Source organism: Brienomyrus brachyistius, unplaced genomic scaffold, assembly GCF_023856365.1.
Source record: "Brienomyrus brachyistius isolate T26 unplaced genomic scaffold, BBRACH_0.4 scaffold34, whole genome shotgun sequence".
Taxonomy (NCBI): Eukaryota; Metazoa; Chordata; class Actinopteri; order Osteoglossiformes; family Mormyridae; genus Brienomyrus; species Brienomyrus brachyistius.
The window spans coordinates 1,492,508-1,510,601 of NW_026042309.1; the positions used below are offsets into that span (position 1 = coordinate 1,492,508).

Here is an 18,094-nt window from a genome sequence, read left to right on the forward strand (position 1 = left end):
ACTGGAGAGTGGACAGGGGAGCCGATACTGGAGAGTGGACAGGGGAGCCGACACTGGAGAGTGGACAGGGGAGCCGACACCGGAGAGTGGACAGGGGAGCCGATACTGGAGAGTGGACAGGGGAGCCGATACTGGAGAGTGGACAGGGGAGCCGACACTGGAGAGCGGACAGGGGAGCCGATACTGGAGAGCGGACAGGGGAGCCGATACTGGAGAGCGGACAGGGGAGCCGATACTGGAGAGCGGAGCACCCCGAGTGGCGATCGCGTCTCGAGACGCTCTGTCGGGGAAGGAGTCGCTGGGACGCCGGAGCGGGGGAGAGTAACTGGGCATTCCCCCCCGCAGCGAGTTAAGTGAAAACTCTGTTCGCTTGGACAGAGCCAAATATCGGGTCGGCGTCGGATCTGGGGTCTGGTTTAGGCTGATGTAGTGGCGGGTGTTCGAAACCAGGTTATCAATCCTCCCTGTAGTGGATACCGTGATATGGTGTCGTTTGTAGTGGGTGTGTACGGGTGTTTCGATTTGTGTGTGTGATTATTGCGGTGCCCTGTGGGGGTGATAAGTGTGCGGTAGTGTGCCTTTGTCGCGATACCCTCGGTATCCCTATGCGGCGATTGTGGGTCGTGCTGTGGTAGAATCTGTTTGCTTGCCTTGTTTTTGTGTCGCCCCAATAGGCTGGGGCGGACGGAACCGGGCTTGTGGGGATCATCTTTTGCACGGACATCGCCTGGCCCCGCTGATCTGATAGTGGGCCCTGAACGGACTAAATTTTTATGACGTTTTTGTATGCCCTCGGCTAGCCTCGGCATTTTAAAGTGTGTTTTTACTCTTTGTAAAATAAATTGGTAAAATACAAACCATCGGGTGTTTGGGTGTCTGTGGAGCGACTCATACCAGCACAACCAGTCTGAACCAAAATTGGAGGGTCCTGGTGCCCTATGGTAACATCAGGTGGCGTAGTCGGGGCTTATAAGGTTTATTGGGGGGCTTTATGGTTAGGTTAACCATTGGGTTAAAATAGTGCTAACAATTGCCCCTGTTACCTTAAGTGTGGTGTTCGGCCCACGTGACGTAGTTGTGACACATGTAAATGCGTGTGCAGATTTGTCTCGAATTGAAAATGTCACAGCAGCCAGGAGACCAAAGCTGGCAGCTCTGTGAACCTCTGACATATATGTAAATAAGCGGGAAACCTTTTCCTGCCACTGAATTAGCTTTCATTAGTGTGTCATTCAGGCCACACACTGGTTTGTGTTAAATTTGCTAGACAAAAAATAAAGATCAGGCCAAATAAAGATGCTGTTCAACCAAATAGTTACTTCAGCATTAGTTTAAATACACAAACTCTTGCCCATAGGTGGAAATTAGCGGGAGAACATTTCAAACTGGATTTAAGGAAGCACTTCTTTACACAGCGTGTAGTCCGAGTATGGAATAGCCTTCCTGATAATGTAGTGCAAGCTGAATCCTTGGGTTCCTTTAAATCAGAGCTAGATAAGATTTTAACGACTCTGAGCTATTAGTTTAGTTCTCCCCAAGTGAGCTTGATGGGCCGAATGGCCTCCTCTCGTTTGTATAGTTCTTATGTTCTTATGTAAGATGCGACTCAGAAATGCCTGATTGATTCGGTGTCCAAAGCCTGTGAGATACTGGCACCATATCCAAGGGGCCCCATCGCGGGGACCCAGATAAACAGCTTTTGGAAATGGATTCATGCATTTCATCTAACTCAGTACAGAAAATTACCTCCAGACATCCAGACAGGACATCAAGGGCCGTGCTGCATTTAACCGTAAGCTTGTTAAGGTATAGAGGCCTTCATAAATGTCGAGGTTTGCAAGAACAATGTTGGAGAAAGCGTCAGGCTTTCCACTCCAACTCTGCACACACCATTAATTACGAGACAACACACTTAGAGTTTTACTTGCACAAGGGTAACCACACTCTCTGCAGGATGCGCTACAAAGGAATGTGTTACAAAGGGTGGTTCCCCTTGGCACCTTTATTTATAGTCAATGGGGGGCAGGGGTCTTGGAGTGAGAACAAAGAAAGGACTGTGAGAGTAAGAAGAAGTTCTGGTTTTACTCAGGTGGACAACTATTTAAACACGTGCTCAGGATACGTGTAAACTAATATAATCTAAATTATGAAGGTAAAGGAAAACAAAATAATGTATATACATATTTACACTCATTGCTGATTATACAGAAATGATAACAAATGATTAATAACAGTTTCTTCAACCTAACAAACAATGAGTAAGTCCTCTTTGAAAGCTGCCAGCTGGGAAAGTATGTTGGATTATTGAACAAGACGTACAGTAATAACTGCTTAAACAAGCTGATTTATCAATCTGTTTTATAATAATACACTCGTCCTTCCTGAATAACCCCTCACCCTGTTGAATACAGTGATCCGATGCCATTGCTAATGTATGGCCTGCAGCACTTGATACTCACAGGATGCTAATTCATTGCATGGAGATTTCGGTTCACTTACATTTTCTTCATATTGTGTGCGGTAAGTGCAATAACCAGAGGAAACCTGGTAATCTACTCAAACATGTCTAGGTCTGATTTAGAGTCAAGGCAAGAGAAAATGTTATTTACTGATTTTCAAAGTGTTCTCTCATCGGTAACACTTTATAAGCACAAATAATGTAGTATTACGCTGTTACTTATGAATTAATAAACCACAAACTAAGTCTTAGTCAGCAGCTTGATTTTGTCCGTAAATATGGTCGCTGCACACGCTGCATCTAACCGCTGCTGTCGTGGATTTTTAAAGGTCGCCCGCAGGAAACGGCAACATCACGTTCATCTCAAACGGGAAAGTGCTGAACTTCAGCGGCGCGATATCTGTTCCTGCAAAATATATTGATAATTTATGGCTCATAAAATTGTTTTTATTATGAAAGAACGCAAATGACTGCTAATGACAAACTTGAATAAAAAGAAATTTTCCGTTAAAACGGAGTAATCATGGTATTTTATATCGCGCATAGATCCGCTTTCTTATAATTTAATTCTGATCCTATTTTATTTAGTAATCTGTGTTTTGTCTCCCCCTAGTGGCGTCCATGAAAAGTACACATTGTTTCCGGAATGATCGCTTTTCTGTGAATTGACGTGTCCAGTGGATGTAAGAAATATGGCAGCAGCTTGATAGAGAGACATTATAACTGACTACAGTCACTGTATAGAATGTGCAATAGATAATGAATCAAATGGTGGATTGTCAATGGATGTCTGTGCATATTTTTACACGTTTGTTAATAATAATGCATGCAGATAAATTTTGTGGCTTTTGCCAGCCGGGCGTGGGAGGGGTTCAGTATCTATCTGTGTATCAATTTATAAGTCAGACAGATAAGTGGGGGCAGAGGAGTAAGGGTGCATGGGCACGTGCCCCTTCTATCCTACGGGGGAGCAACCAGACCTTTTACAGTGGGGTGGGGGTGGCAAGGGTGCCTGGGCACCTGCCCTTTCTGTCTAACGGGGGAGGAACCAGACCTTTTACAGTGGGGTGGGGGTGGCAAGGCTGCCTGGGCACCTGCCTGTTCTGTCTGACGGGGGCAAAACCAGACCGTTTTCAGTGGGGTGGGGGTGGCAAGGCTGCCTGGGCGCCTGCCTGTTCTGACTGACGGGGGCAAAACCAGACCTTTTACAGTGGGGTGGGGGTGGCAAGGCTACCTGGGCACCTGCCTGTTCTGTCTGACGGGGGCAAAACCAGACCGTTTTCAGTGGGGTGGGGGTGGCAAGGCTGCCTGGGCGCCTGCCTGTTCTGACTGACGGGGGCAAAACCAGACCTTTTACAGTGGGGTGGGGTGGCAAGGGTGTTTGGGCACCTGCCCGTTCTGTCTGACGGGGGCAAAACCAGACCTTTTACAGTGGGGTGGGGTGGCAAGGGTGTTTGGGCACCTGCCCGTTCTGTCTGACGGGGGCATAACCAGACCTTTTCAGTGGGGTGGGGGTGGAAATGCTGCCTGAGCACCTGCCCATTCTGTCAGACGGGGGGGCAACCAGGTCTTTTACAGTGTGGTGGGGGGTAAGGGACCCTGGGCACATGCCCGTTCTGTCTGACGGGGGCAAAACCAGACCTTTTACAGTCGGGTGGGGGTGGCAAGGGTGTTTGGGCACCTGCCCGTTCTGTCTGACGGGGGCAAAACCAGACCTTTTACAGTGGGGTGGGGGTGGCAAGGCTGCCTGGGCACCTGCCCGTTCTGTATGACGGGGGCATAACCAGACCTTTTACAGTGGGGTGGGGGTGGCAAGGCTGCCTGGGCACCTGACCCTTCTGTCCTACGGGGGAGTAACCAGACCTTTTACAGTGGGGTGGGGGGTAAGGGATCCTGGGCACCTGCCCGTTGTCTGACGGGGGAGCAGCCAGACTTATTACTGGGGGGTGGGGGTGGCAAGGGTGTTAATTATTTAACAAAACAAATTTCTTTATTTATTGAAATATATTAATAATAATTTTATTTACTTTAATCCACTGAACCAGGACATAATTATATTTTCCAGTTTTTTTTCGGTCTGTTATGTCTACAGTTAAATGATTATTATACACATTGATTGACAGTCATTATGTCAGTTATGTTCAGCTGCAGTAATACAGTGAATTTAACTTAATCCAGCAGACTGTGGTTTCATTATGTTACTCAGTTATGCTTTGGGTGACGCTGAAGCAGGACATTAATAGGACAGAACAGAAAGCCTTTATTGTCACTGTACAGGGAGGAAATACAGTAAATGGACATAAATATACAATATATAAAATGTACATATACAGGAGAAGGGGATAGTCCCCCCCAATCAGGATTACATTTAATTACATTTTAGTCAGAGAGATAAACTATTAAAACTATATTTTTCATGTTATTCAGCTCACTGAAGACAGTCATTTATTTTTTGTCAAACACAAAAGTCTTAGGCAGTCCAAAGAAATGTTTAAAGCTGTTTATCTGGGTAGCAAGTGTACTTTGGCTTAGAACAAAAAACAAAATTTAACATTAGAACGTCTGAAAATTAAGAGTAACACAATAAAAACTAGTAATAATTTCTTCTGTTTACTAAAAAGTTACTGATATCTAGTTGGATGGCTAGATGAACACCGCTTCAGTTCCCAAACTTCTCCTCAGGGGCACCTCAGCCGTTCCATGATTTTGTTAAAATTTCACCAACAGCTCAATTAAATAATTAAATATATTGGTTTAAAAGTCAGTGAGAGATTGACTAGCTGTATGAGGTCTGTTAGTGGTCAAGTCAAACAATACATGGCTGCACTGGACGGTCGCTGCAAATACTGGGATGATTTTAGCAGAGGTTCTGAAATGGCGAAGCTGACACACTTTGACAGGCATCATATCATAGTTTTACACCAACAGGAGGATAATCTAAACATCATTTTCTTTGCCTGCCTCAGACTTTTGCACAGTTCTGTACATTTCAGAGTAAAAAGGATAATAAAGCTTAAAAAGCAGAGATTTTACCTTTTTGCAGGAGAACCAGCAACACGTCAGAGTGACACTGAGGAGTTTCTATAAACCCGAAACCCTGGATAGAGGGACTCAGTGAATGAGGAGGTGAATCTGTGCAGGGGGGTCAGTCCATCAGAGGAGACTCTGTAGAAGGACAGAGCACCAGCCCCCCAGTCCAGATACACTCCTACTCTGCGGGAGCCTGAGGGCCGTATGGGTATGAGAGTCTCTTTATTATTGTGACAGACAGAGTAACTGTCAGTATTACAGCTCAGACCCCATGACTTGTCATTGTATCCAAGCCCACAGTCACTCCATCCTTTCCTCCCGATCCCTTTATAAGTCACTCCTATCCAGGCTGCAACTCCATCCCACTCAGCCTCCCAGTAACAGCGACCAGTCAGACTCTCTCTGCACAGAACTTGGGGCCAGCAGTCAAATCTCTCTGGATGATCAGGATATGGATGCTCTGCCCCCTCTGTCACCTTCCTGTTCCCCCCTGACAGAGACAGGAGTCTATGTGCTGTGTTGGGGTCCAGCGTCAGCTGGCAGGAGTCTGTAGGCAGGAGGAAGAATTATTAATCCCATCAGGCCGCCTGTACTTTATGTTTCTGTACGATATAAAAACAGCACAGCTTCCCCTAACGAAGCGGGAACTGAAGTTTATGAAACATAAAGTGGGCGCGCGACGGCGGCGGGAAGAGCCGCCAAAATGGGCACGAGCTAAACTAACAGCTTAATTAATTTAATTAAAAAATGACAAAGCAGCGACATTCATCAGACATATTCATCACAAGCATATTTACCACAAAACGGCACCAGAGATCAATACTAAAGTCAGTGTCTTTCCTTCAAACCGTAAATTCCGGCGCATCCGGCTCGAAAATGGCCATCAATAACAGAATATTTAAGTAATATTATTACACGTTTAAAGTGATATTTAATAAACATTTGGATCTGGATTCTGATATAAACGATGATTCCGGCACAGATCGTGCATCATAAAAAACAGAAAGGTTTTCATTAATTCAGAAAAATATTGCTCTGAAAAACGGGATTATTATCTCATTAATTCGGAAAAACAGAATTAATTTCCCCCAGATGAATGCAATACGCTTCCATAGAGAACCGCTTACCGCGCGCGTGACTGTAGATGCTGCGCCGCTGCCGCGAGGCGTGAGCCCCGCATCTCGCGCACGCACACGGCCGCTCTAATCTGTTACCATGGCGCCGAAATGAAATTTGATATTTTCCGCCGCACATCCAGTGTGTCCTGGGCGCTAATTTCTTTTAGCACCGTGGATCAGGAGAACTTTTTAATATTCATGAGCGAAGCCCTACACGATTGGCTGGCTGATTAATATTTATGAGAGGGGTACTACCTCATTGGCCAGTTAACATCGACTTGTGCTGCCTGTTTCTTCTACCTAAAGCAGGGGTGTCCAAATCCAGTCCTGGGGGGCGGTGCCCTGTGTACCAAAGTTTTTTCCCTGTTCCACCATAAATAATTCAGCTCAAGAGCTGTGTGGTTATTAGCACAAGGAGATGAATCAGGTGTGTTAAATGAGGGGAAACCCAAAAATGTGCAGGACTCTGGCCCTCCAGGACTGGATTTGGGCTCCCCTGGTTTAAGGGATTCAGTGACTAATCAGTAATATTCTCTCATGAATATTAAGGATGTTCCAGAACCACCCTGTAAAAATGCAAATTCACATTTTGCACTTGAGGAGAGAGTCCGGTCTCACTGCCTACAGGTGCCTCCTTAGGACAATACTAACGAATCTCTCACAGAAAACACATACACTCACGGCATCCGCAAAAAGAACAAATGCAAAGGATTCTTTTTTTGTGAAATTAAATATGTATAACTAATTCAGAATATATTTAACCATCCTACACTCCCACACAAACACGAAGATAATACAAGCAGCTATAAAGCATTTGCAAAAAATATTTTAAAAACCGATTAAATTAATTGATAGTGTTTTGGTGATGATTTTGATTTTTTGTTTCGCGTTTAGATGTTTGTCTAAAATGACATGAAACTCACCTAAACACAAACATGGAAATCCATCTACACACAGTGCAAAAAGCCACTCATCACAACAATTGTGTGAATACAACCATAACATACAGTAGTATTCATGGTATTATTAATAAAAACATGCAAAGACACTTACATTTCTGTAAGCCTGCTCTGGTCCTGCACTCTCCACCGTAATCCACACTACAGGAGAAGCAGAATGATATAGTACTGCTGTATCCATTTATTTATTGGTGCCTCTTCTTCACATACATGCATAAGTATCTGTAGCGTGTCAGACACACACTCTGTACTCACTGCAGCTTCTCCAGTTTACAGCTGGGATCCTCCAGTACAGCAGAGAGCAGCTTCACTCCTGAGTCTCCTGGGTGATTGTAGCTCAGGTCCAGCTCTCTCAGGTGTGAGGGGTTTGACCTCAGAGCTGAAGCCAGGGAAGAACAGCCTTCTTCTGTGACTCTACAGCCTGACAGTCTGCAGAAACATGGGAAAAAAATCCACAATAAATAAGATCACCTGACCATTACAAGCATTACTTTTAAGCAAAAGTGACTCCTCTAATAAATATTTCAATAATCACACAAAATTAACATCTTTTGAACATTTTATAAGAACCTATACTTCTCAGAACCAGATCCAGTCGATATAGAATCATTTAAAAATAATCTAGACTTACCCATATTAACCAATGAAACAGCAGATGCCCTTGATGCCAGAGGTGGAGATTTCAGGTCCAGAGAGTACAAATCCAGACCAAGATTTTGTTTCAACCAACCAGATGAATATAAAGAGTCACAGTCACAGAGACTCAACTGGTTTGTTGAAACAAAATCTTGGTCTGGATTTGTACTCCCTACACCTGAACTCTCCACCTCTGCTTGATGCACCATTAACATCAGAAGAACTCCATAAGGTCCTCAAGCAAATGCCTAACAACCAATCGCCAGACCGGATGGTTACCCTGCAGAAATCTATACACATTTTTGGGACATATTATCTCCACTCTTCAATAGACTGGTAAGAGAAATTAAACATGCATCACAAATCCCATCAAATATGAGCGCAGCGACCATTACAGTGTTATTGAAACCTGATAAAGACTAAACACAACCCTCCAGTTACCCGCCACTCTCATTAATGAATAACTTGAAAATCATTACAAAAGCTCTCGCCACTCAGTTACAGACAGTCATTACTACTATAATCCATCCTGATCAGACAGATTTCATCAAGACCAGACATGCCTCGGACAACATCCATAGATTATTTAATTTAGTCAGTACTGCTCAGCATACCCACACTAAAACCATGATTACATCATTAGATGCAGAAACGGCATCTGACAGTCAGTTGGACATTCCTCTTTAATATATTGCATAGATTTGGCTTCGGAGAATCGTTCACCCACTGGGTTAAAATACTGTACACCTCAGCCAAAGCTACAGTGTCACAGATGGGATCACATCACCTGCATTCACACTCCGACGGGGAAGACGGCCTGCATGCCCACTCTCTCCTTCACTGTTTGCCATCTTCATAGAAACAATTGTGGCAGCAATACGACAGAACAGTGAAATAAATGGAATTCATACTAATAAGTCAACACAAAATTAATCTCTATGCAGATGATATCTTGCTGTTTTTATGAAACCCTCAAAATATGAAATTTTAATTTTATTAATACCTTTTCAAATCTATCAAACTACACAATAAACTGGAAAAAAACCCAAAATATTCTCACTGTCTGAAGATGCCTGGGATTCAGCCGATCAGGATGGTCCATTTCACACTGGAAATATCCGGTACTTGGGTATCTACATCTCCCACAGGCTGTCTGACTTGGTTACCCTCAACTACACCCCCTTATTCAAAACAATAGATGAGTCTCCCACTTAAATCAATAAAAATAAAATTACTCGTCCAGAATAAATTCAGAAAAATTCTTTCAAACTCATTAATGTCACATTTTTGCTGGAAAAACAAAAACTCAAAATCAAACATTCCACATTACAGAAAAGTAAATCTCAAGTTGGATTACAAGCTCATTTTTCTTAATTATTACTTAGCAAATCAACTGCAAGACTTAACTAAATGGTCACACTACAGCAGTAACAGCAGCTCATGGTTACAGCAGGAGCAGCTGTACTGTAAAAATCTCAGACATGCAGACTTACTCAAAATTTAATTAAAGAAACAAAACTGCTTTAACAACACAGTGCTGCCATTTCCACAGCACTGACAGCCCAGAGGAAAGCCATTAAAATCACTAACTGTACTCTCAGACCCTGTAAATACATGCCAATCTGGAATAATCTGGCCTTCCTACTTCACAATATCACTATTCACTATCACTCACGGGGACAGAAAGGGATTACACATCTCCACCTCCTTTTCAGTAACAGTCATTTCATGACATTCGAAGACTTAATCCATAAATACGAGTTGAGAATAAGCAATTTTTCTAATATTTACTAACTGAATCCAGCATCAAAACCAAAACGAACCTCACACATAATACACTGAATCCTCCTCAGATGAGACAACATTCTGCAACTTAAAAATAAAAAGAAACCTCTAGAATATATAATCCTCCATCTGCGACAGACACATTGATATTTGTACCAAAAATTTATTGGAATAAGGACCTTATCTTTTCCCCCAGCTCTGATTTCTGGATGGACATCTGCAACAACATATTCACAGTGACAAATACTGGCCTTCAGTTCAGTACAAAGTAATTCACATAAAACATGTGACTCAATATAAAAAGTAGTCAGTACTGATACCTGCTCACAGTGTACAAGGGGTGTCACAGATAATTATCTGCATACTCTGTGGGCCTGTATACCTGCTCACAGTGCACTATAGGTGTCACAGATAATTATCTGCATGCTCTGTTGGCCTGTATACCAGCTCACAGTGCACCATGGGTGTCACAGATAATTATCTGCATGCTCTGTTGGCCTGTATACCTGCTCACAGTGCACCATGGGTGTCACAGATAATTATCTGCATGCTCTGTTGGCCTGCATACCTGCTCACAGTGCACCATGGGTGTCACAGATAATTATCTGCATGCTCTGTGGGCCTGTATACCTGCTCACAGTGCACCATGGGTGTCACAGATAATTATCTGCATGCTCTGTTGGCCTGTATACCTGCTCACAGTGCACCATGGGTGTCACAGATAATTATCTGCATGCTCTGTGGGCCTGTATACCTGCTCACAGTGCACCATGGGTGTCACAGATAATTATCTGCATGCTCTGTGGGCCTGTATACCTGCTCACAGTGCACCATGGGTGTCACAGATAATTATCTGCATGCTCTGTTGGCCTGTATACCTGTTCACAGTGCACTATAGGTGTCACAGATAATTATCTGCATGCTCTGTGGGACTGTATACCTGTTCACAGTGCACTATAGGTGTCACAGATAATTATCTGCATGCTCTGTGGGACTGTATACCAGCTCACAGTGCACCATGGGTGTCACAGATAATTATCTGCATGCTCTGTTGGCCTGTATACCTGCTCACAGTGCACTATAGGTGTCACAGATAATTATCTGCATGCTCTGTGGGATTGTATACCAGCTCACAGTGCACCATGGGTGTGACAGATAATTATCTGCATGCTCTGTGGGCCTGTATACCTGTTCACAGTGCACCATGGGTGTCACAGATAATTATCTGCATGCTCTGTTGGCCTGTATACCTGTTCACAGTGCACTATAGGTGTCACAGATAATTATCTGCATGCTCTGTGGGACTGTATACCTGCTCACAGTGCACCATGGGTGTCACAGGTAATTATCTGCATGCTCTGTGGGCCTGTATACCTGCTCACAGTGCACCATGGGTGTGACAGATAATTATCTGCATGCCCTGTTGGCCTGTATACCTGCTCACAGTGCACCATGGGTGTCACAGGTAATTACTGTATGTTCTCTATAGGTGAAAGATCAGGACTGCAGACAGGCCAATTCAGCACCCGGGCTCTTCTCCGACGAAGCCATGTGCTTGTAATAGCTGCAGTATGTGGTTTTTCATTGTCCTGCTGAAATACACAAGGCCTTCCCTCAAACAGACATCCTCTGGAGGGGAGCATGTGTTGCTCTAAAACCTTTATATACCTTTCAGCATTCATAGTTCCTTCCAAAACATGCAAGCTGCCCATACCGTATGCACTTATGCACCCCCATACCATCAGAGATGCTGGCTTTTGAACTGAACGCTGATAACACGCTGGAAGGTCTCCCTCCTCTTTAGCCCGGAGGACAGGGCGCCCTTGATTACCAACAAGAATGTCACATTTGGACTTGTCTGACCATAGAACACTTTCCCTCTTTGAAACAGTCCATTTCAAATGAGTCTTGGCCCACAGGACACGACGGCGCTTCTGGACCATGTTCAGATATGGCTTCCTTTTTGCATGATAGAGCTTTAGCTGGCATCTGCAGATGGCACGGCGGATTGTGTTTACCGACTGTGCTTTCTGGAAGTATTCCTGGGCCCATTTAGTAATGTCATTGACACAATCATGCCGATGAGTGATGCAGAGTCGTCTGAGGGCCCGAAGACCACGGGCATCCAATACAGGTCTTCGGCCTTTGAACATTTGTAATATTATCTATGTTCTGTTGTGAATAAAATATAGGCTCATGTGATTTGAAAGTGTTTTATTTGTTATTTCATTCAAATATAAAGTACTTTTCTAGAATTCTGGTTGTTTGAATGTTTGCTGGGGGTGGCAAGGTGGTGCAGTGGTTAGCACTACTGCCTAACACCTCTGGGACCTGGGTTCAAGTCTCCGCCTGGGTCACATGTGTGTGGAGTTTGCATGTTCTCCCCATGTCGTCGTGGGATTTTCTCCAGGTACTCCGGTTTTCCCCCACAGTCCAAAAACATGCTGAGGCTAATTGGAGTTGCTAAATTGCCCGACTGGTATGTGAATGTGCCCTGCGATGGGTTGGCCCCCCATCCTGGGTTGTTCCCTACCTTTTGCCTGTTGCTTCCGGGATAGGCTCCGGACCCCCAGCGACCCAGTAGGATAAGCGGTTTGGAAAATGGATGGATGGATGTATGTTTGCAGCAAACTATTTTGTGAATAAAAGCTACCTCAACGCCCACCGCCCCCTTACTTTTTTGCTGTTATTTTTATTAATTATTATTATTACTGTTTGATTCATGTATTGTATGTTTCAGTCATTACAGATATGTATGAAAGTGTGTCTGTGTATGTATGGACATTCATATCTATGTATTAATATACACTGCTCAAAAAAATTGAAGGAACACTTTTTAATCAGAGTATAGCATCAAGTCTATTAAACTTCTGGGATATTGATCAGGTCAGTTAAGTAGCGGAGGGGGTTGTTAATCAGTTTCAGCTGCTTTGGTGTTAATGAAATTATCAACAGGTGAACTAGAGGGGCAACAATGAGACGACCCCCAAACCAGGAATGGTTTAACAGGTGGAGGCCACTGGCATTTTTCCCCCCTCATCTTTTCTGACAGTTTTTTCACTAGTTTTGCATTTGGCGACGGTCAGTGTCACTACTGGTAGCATGAGGCGATACCTGGACCCTACAGAGGTTGCACAGGTAGTCCAACTCCTCCAGGATGGCGCATCAATACGTGCCATTGCCAGAAGGTTTGCTGTGTCTCCCAGCACAATCTCAAGGGCATGGAGGAGATTCCAGGAGACAGGCAGTTATTCAAGGAGAGCTGGACAGGGCCATAGAAGGTCCTTAACCCATCAGCAGGACCGGTATCTGCTCCTTTGTGCAAGGAGGAAGAGGATGAACACTGCTGGAGCCCTACAAAATGACCTCCAGCAGGCCACTGGTGTGAATGTCTCTCACCAAACAATCAGAAACAGACATCATAAGGGTGCCCTGAGGACCCAATGTCCTCTAGTGGACCCTGTGCTCACTGCCCAGCACCATGGAGCTCGATTGGCATTTGCCATAGATTACCAGAATTTGCAGGTCTGCTACTGGTGCCCTGTGCTTTTCACAGATGAGAGCAGGTTCACCCTGAGCACATGTGACAGACGTGAAAGGGTCTGGAGAAGCCATGGAGAACGTTATGCTGCCTGCAGCATTGTTCAGCATGACCGGTTTGGTGGTGGGTCAGTGATGGTCTGGGGAGGCATATCCATGGAGGGACGCACAGTCCTCTACAGGCTAGACAACGGCACCTTGACTGCCATTAGGTATCAGGATGAAATCCTTGAACCCATTGTCAGACCCTATGCTGGTGCGGTGGGTCCTGGGTTCCTCCTGGTGCACGACAATGCCCGGCCTCATGTGGCAAGAGCATGTAGGCAGTTCCTGGAGGATGAAGGAATTGATACCATTGACTGCCCCCCACGGACATTATGTTTCGTCCATTCGATGCCACCAGGTTGCACCTCAGACTGTCCAGAAGCTCAGTGATACCCTGGTCCAGATGTGAGAGGAGATCCCCCAGGACATCATCCATGGTCTCATTAGGACCATGCCCCGACATTGTCAGGCATGCATATAACCACGTGGGCACCATACAAACTACTGAGTATGATACTGAGTTACTGTAATGAAATTTCAACAAAATGGACTAGTCTGCCACATCATTTTTCACTTTGATTTTCGGGGTGTCTTTGAATTCAGCCCTCTGTAGGTTGATAATTTCATTTCCATCAAACGATGTGGCATCCTTTCGTTCCTAACACATTACCCAGTCTACATCAGTATAGATATCCAGCGTGATTTTTTTTCCCCCATTGATATCTGATGTGTTTTCAAAGTGTTCCTTTAATTTTTTTGAGGAGTGTATATGTGTGATAATTTTTTATTTACTAATTTCTTTTTGACAATTACGGCTCCAATCATCCACAATCATCATATATAAATAGAATCCTTCGTTTTTTACTTTTTTGCATTTATCTCCTTTTCTTTTCCTCTCCCCTCTACGACTCCTCACATTAAATACTGACTTCATTCGCCCCCCCATTCCTGCCACTTCAACTAGCCTCTACTTTGGGGTAGTGGTTCTTTTCACCTGTGCTTCTGGGTGGGGCAGGTCACCTAGTGCACTGGGGGTGGGGTGTCGCAGACACTCTCACAGACAGATACCCTGTCACAGACACTCTCACAGACACATACACTGACACAGACAATCTCACACACGCGTACCCTGCCACAGACACTGTCACACACACATACCCTGTCAAAGACACTCTCACACACACGTACCCTGCCGCAGACACTCTCACACACACGTACCCAGCCACAGACACTCTCACACACACGTATCCTGCCGCAGACACTCTCACACACACGTACCCTGCCTCAGACACTCTCACACATATGTACCCTGCCACAGACACTCTCACACATACGTACCCTGCCACAGACACTCTCGCACACACGTATCCTGCCGCAGACACTCTCGCACACACGTACCCTTCCACAGACACACTAACACACACATACCCTGCCACAGACACTCTCACACACACGTATCCTGCCGCAGACACTCTCACACACACGTACCCTGTCACAGACACTCTCACACACACGTATCCTGCCGCAGACACTCTCACACACACGTATCCTGCCGCAGACACTCTCACACACGCGTACTCTGTCACAGACACTCTCACACACACGTATCCTGCCACAGACACTCTCACACACACGTATCCTGCCGCAGACACTCTCACACACGCGTACCCTTCCACAGACACACTAACACACACATACCCTGCCGCAGACACTCTCATACACGCGTAACCTACCACAAACACTCTCGCACACACGTACCCTGCCTCAGACACTCTCACACACACGTACCCTTCCACAGACACACTAACACACACATACCCTGCCACAGACACTCTCACACACACGTACCCTGTCACAGACACTCACACACATATCCTGCCGCAGACACTCTCATAGACGCGTATCCTGCCGCAGACACTCTCAAACACACGTACCCTTCCACAGACACACTAACACACACATACCCTGCCACAGACACTCTCACACACGCGTACACTGTCACAGACACTCACACACATATCCTGCCGCAGACACTCTCACACACGCGTAACCTACCACAGACACTCTCGCACACACGTATCCTGCCGCAGACACTCTCGCACACACGTACCCTTCCACAGACACACTAACACACACATACCCTGCCACAGACACTCTCACACACGCGTACACTGTCACAGACACTCACACACATATCCTGCCGCAGACACTCTCACACACGCGTAACCTACCACAGACACTCTCACACACACGTACCCTGCCACAGACACTCTCACACACACGTATCCTGCCGCAGACACTCTCAGACACGTGTACCCTGTCGCAGACACTCTCATACACACGTACTCTGTCACAGACACTCTCACACACACGTATCCTGCCACAGACACTCTCACACACACGTATCCTGACACAGACACTCTCACACACACGTATCCTGCCGCAGACACTCTCAGACACGCGTACACTGTCACAGACACTGTCACACACGCGTACACTGTCACAGACACTCTCACACACGCGTACACTGTCACAGACACACTAACACACACATACCCTGCCGCAGACACTCTCATACACGCGAAACCTACCACAGACACTCTCACACACACGTATCCTGCCGCAGACACTCTCATAGACGCGTATCCTGCCGCAGACACTCTCAAACACACGTACCCTTCCACAGACACTCTCACACACACGTACCCTGCCACAGACACTCTCACACACACGTATCCTGCCGCAGACACTCTCAGACACGTGTACCCTGTCGCAGACACTCTCATACACACGTACTCTGTCACAGACACTCTCACACACACGTATCCTGCCAGACACTCTCACACACACGTATCCTGACACAGACACTCTCGCACACACGTACCCTGCCTCAGACACTCTCACACACACGTACCCTTCCACAGACACACTAACACACACATACCCTGCCACAGACACTCTCGCACACACGTACCCTGCCACAGACACTCTCACACACACGTACCCTGTCACAGACACTCACACACATATCCTGCCGCAGACACTCTCATAGACGCGTATCCTGCCGCAGACACTCTCACACACACGTACCCTTCCACAGACACACTAACACACACATACCCTGCCACAGACACTCTCACACACGCGTACACTGTCACAGACACTCACACACATATCCTGCCGCAGACACTCTCACACAAGTGTAACCTACCACAGACACTCTCGCACACACGTATCCTGCCGCAGACACTCTCGCACACACGTACCATTCCACAGACACACTAACACACACATACCCTGCCACAGACACTCTCACACACGCGTACACTGTCACAGACACTCACACACATATCCTGCCGCAGACACTCTCACACACGCGTAACCTACCACAGACACTCTCACACGCACGTACCCTGCCACAGACACTCTCACACACACGTATCCTGCCGCAGACACTCTCAGACACGTGTACCCTGTCGCAGACACTGTCATACACACGAACTCTGTCACAGACACTCTCACACACACGTATCCTTCCACAGACACTCTCACACACACGTATCCTGACACAGACACTCTCACACACACGTATCCTGCCGCAGACACTCTCAGACACGCGTACACTGTCACAGACACTGTCACACACGCGTATCCTGCCGCAGACACTCTCAGACACGCGTACACTGTCACAGACACTGTCACACACGCGTACACTGTCACAGACACTCTCACACACGCGTACACTGTCACAGACACTCTCACACACGCGTACCCTGCCGCAGACAATCTCACACACGCGTAACCTACCACAGACACTCTCACACACACGTACCCTGCCACAGACACTCTCACACACACGTATCCTGCCGCAGACACTCTCAGACACGTGTACCCTGTAGCAGACACTCTCATACACGTACACTGTCGCAGACACTCTCACACACACGTATCCTGCCACAGACACTCTCACACACACGTATCCTGACACAGACACTCTCACACACACGTATCCTGCCGCAGACACTCTCAGACACGCGTACACTGTCACAGACACTGTCACACACGCGTACACTGTCACAGACACTCTCACACACGCGTACACTGTCACAGACACACTAACACACACATACCCTGCCGCAGACACTCTCATACACGCGTAACCTACCACAGACACTCTCACACACACGTATCCTGCCGCAGACACTCTCATAGACGCGTATCCTGCCGCAGACACTCTCAAACACACGTACCCTTCCACAGACACTCTCACACACACGTACCCTGCCACAGACACTCTCACACACACGTATCCTGCCGCAGACACTCTCAGACACGTGTACCCTGTCGCAGACACTCTCATACACACGTACTCTGTCACAGACACTCTCACACACACGTATCCTGCCAGACACTCTCACACACACGTATCCTGACACAGACACTCTCACACACACGTATCCTGCCGCAGACACTCTCAGACACGCGTACACTGTCACAGACACTGTCACACACGCGTACACTGT

General features: G+C 46.2%; 2 protein-coding genes across 6 annotated transcripts in view; both read right to left on the reverse strand.

Annotated features, from left to right (window-relative positions):
• LOC125721543 (NLR family CARD domain-containing protein 3-like) overlaps positions 1–18,094 on the reverse strand; it is a 349,177-nt gene that overhangs the window by 301,115 nt on the left and 29,968 nt on the right. For 4 of the 5 annotated variants that reach the window (XM_048997484.1, XM_048997485.1, XM_048997480.1 and 1 more), the window contains 3 exons: positions 7,821–7,994; positions 7,660–7,706; positions 4,702–6,035 (listed from right to left, as the gene is read on the reverse strand). In XM_048997484.1, the coding sequence (XP_048853441.1) occupies positions 5,518–6,035; positions 7,660–7,706; positions 7,821–7,994 (739 nt within the window). In that variant the 3' untranslated portion in view covers positions 4,702–5,517. Of the gene's footprint in view, positions 1–4,701; positions 6,036–7,659; positions 7,707–7,820; positions 7,995–18,094 lie in introns of those variants that run through there. The other variant, XR_007385814.1, reaches the window with a different exon arrangement.
• Positions 12,419–16,451, reverse strand: LOC125721550 (uncharacterized). The gene is made up of 2 exons (XM_048997519.1): positions 15,799–16,451; positions 12,419–15,000 (listed from the first exon to the last, which is right to left on the reverse strand). The coding sequence occupies exons 1-2, from the start codon at positions 16,355–16,357 to the stop codon at positions 14,588–14,590; spliced, it is 972 nt and encodes a 323-aa protein (XP_048853476.1). The 5' UTR covers positions 16,358–16,451; the 3' UTR covers positions 12,419–14,587.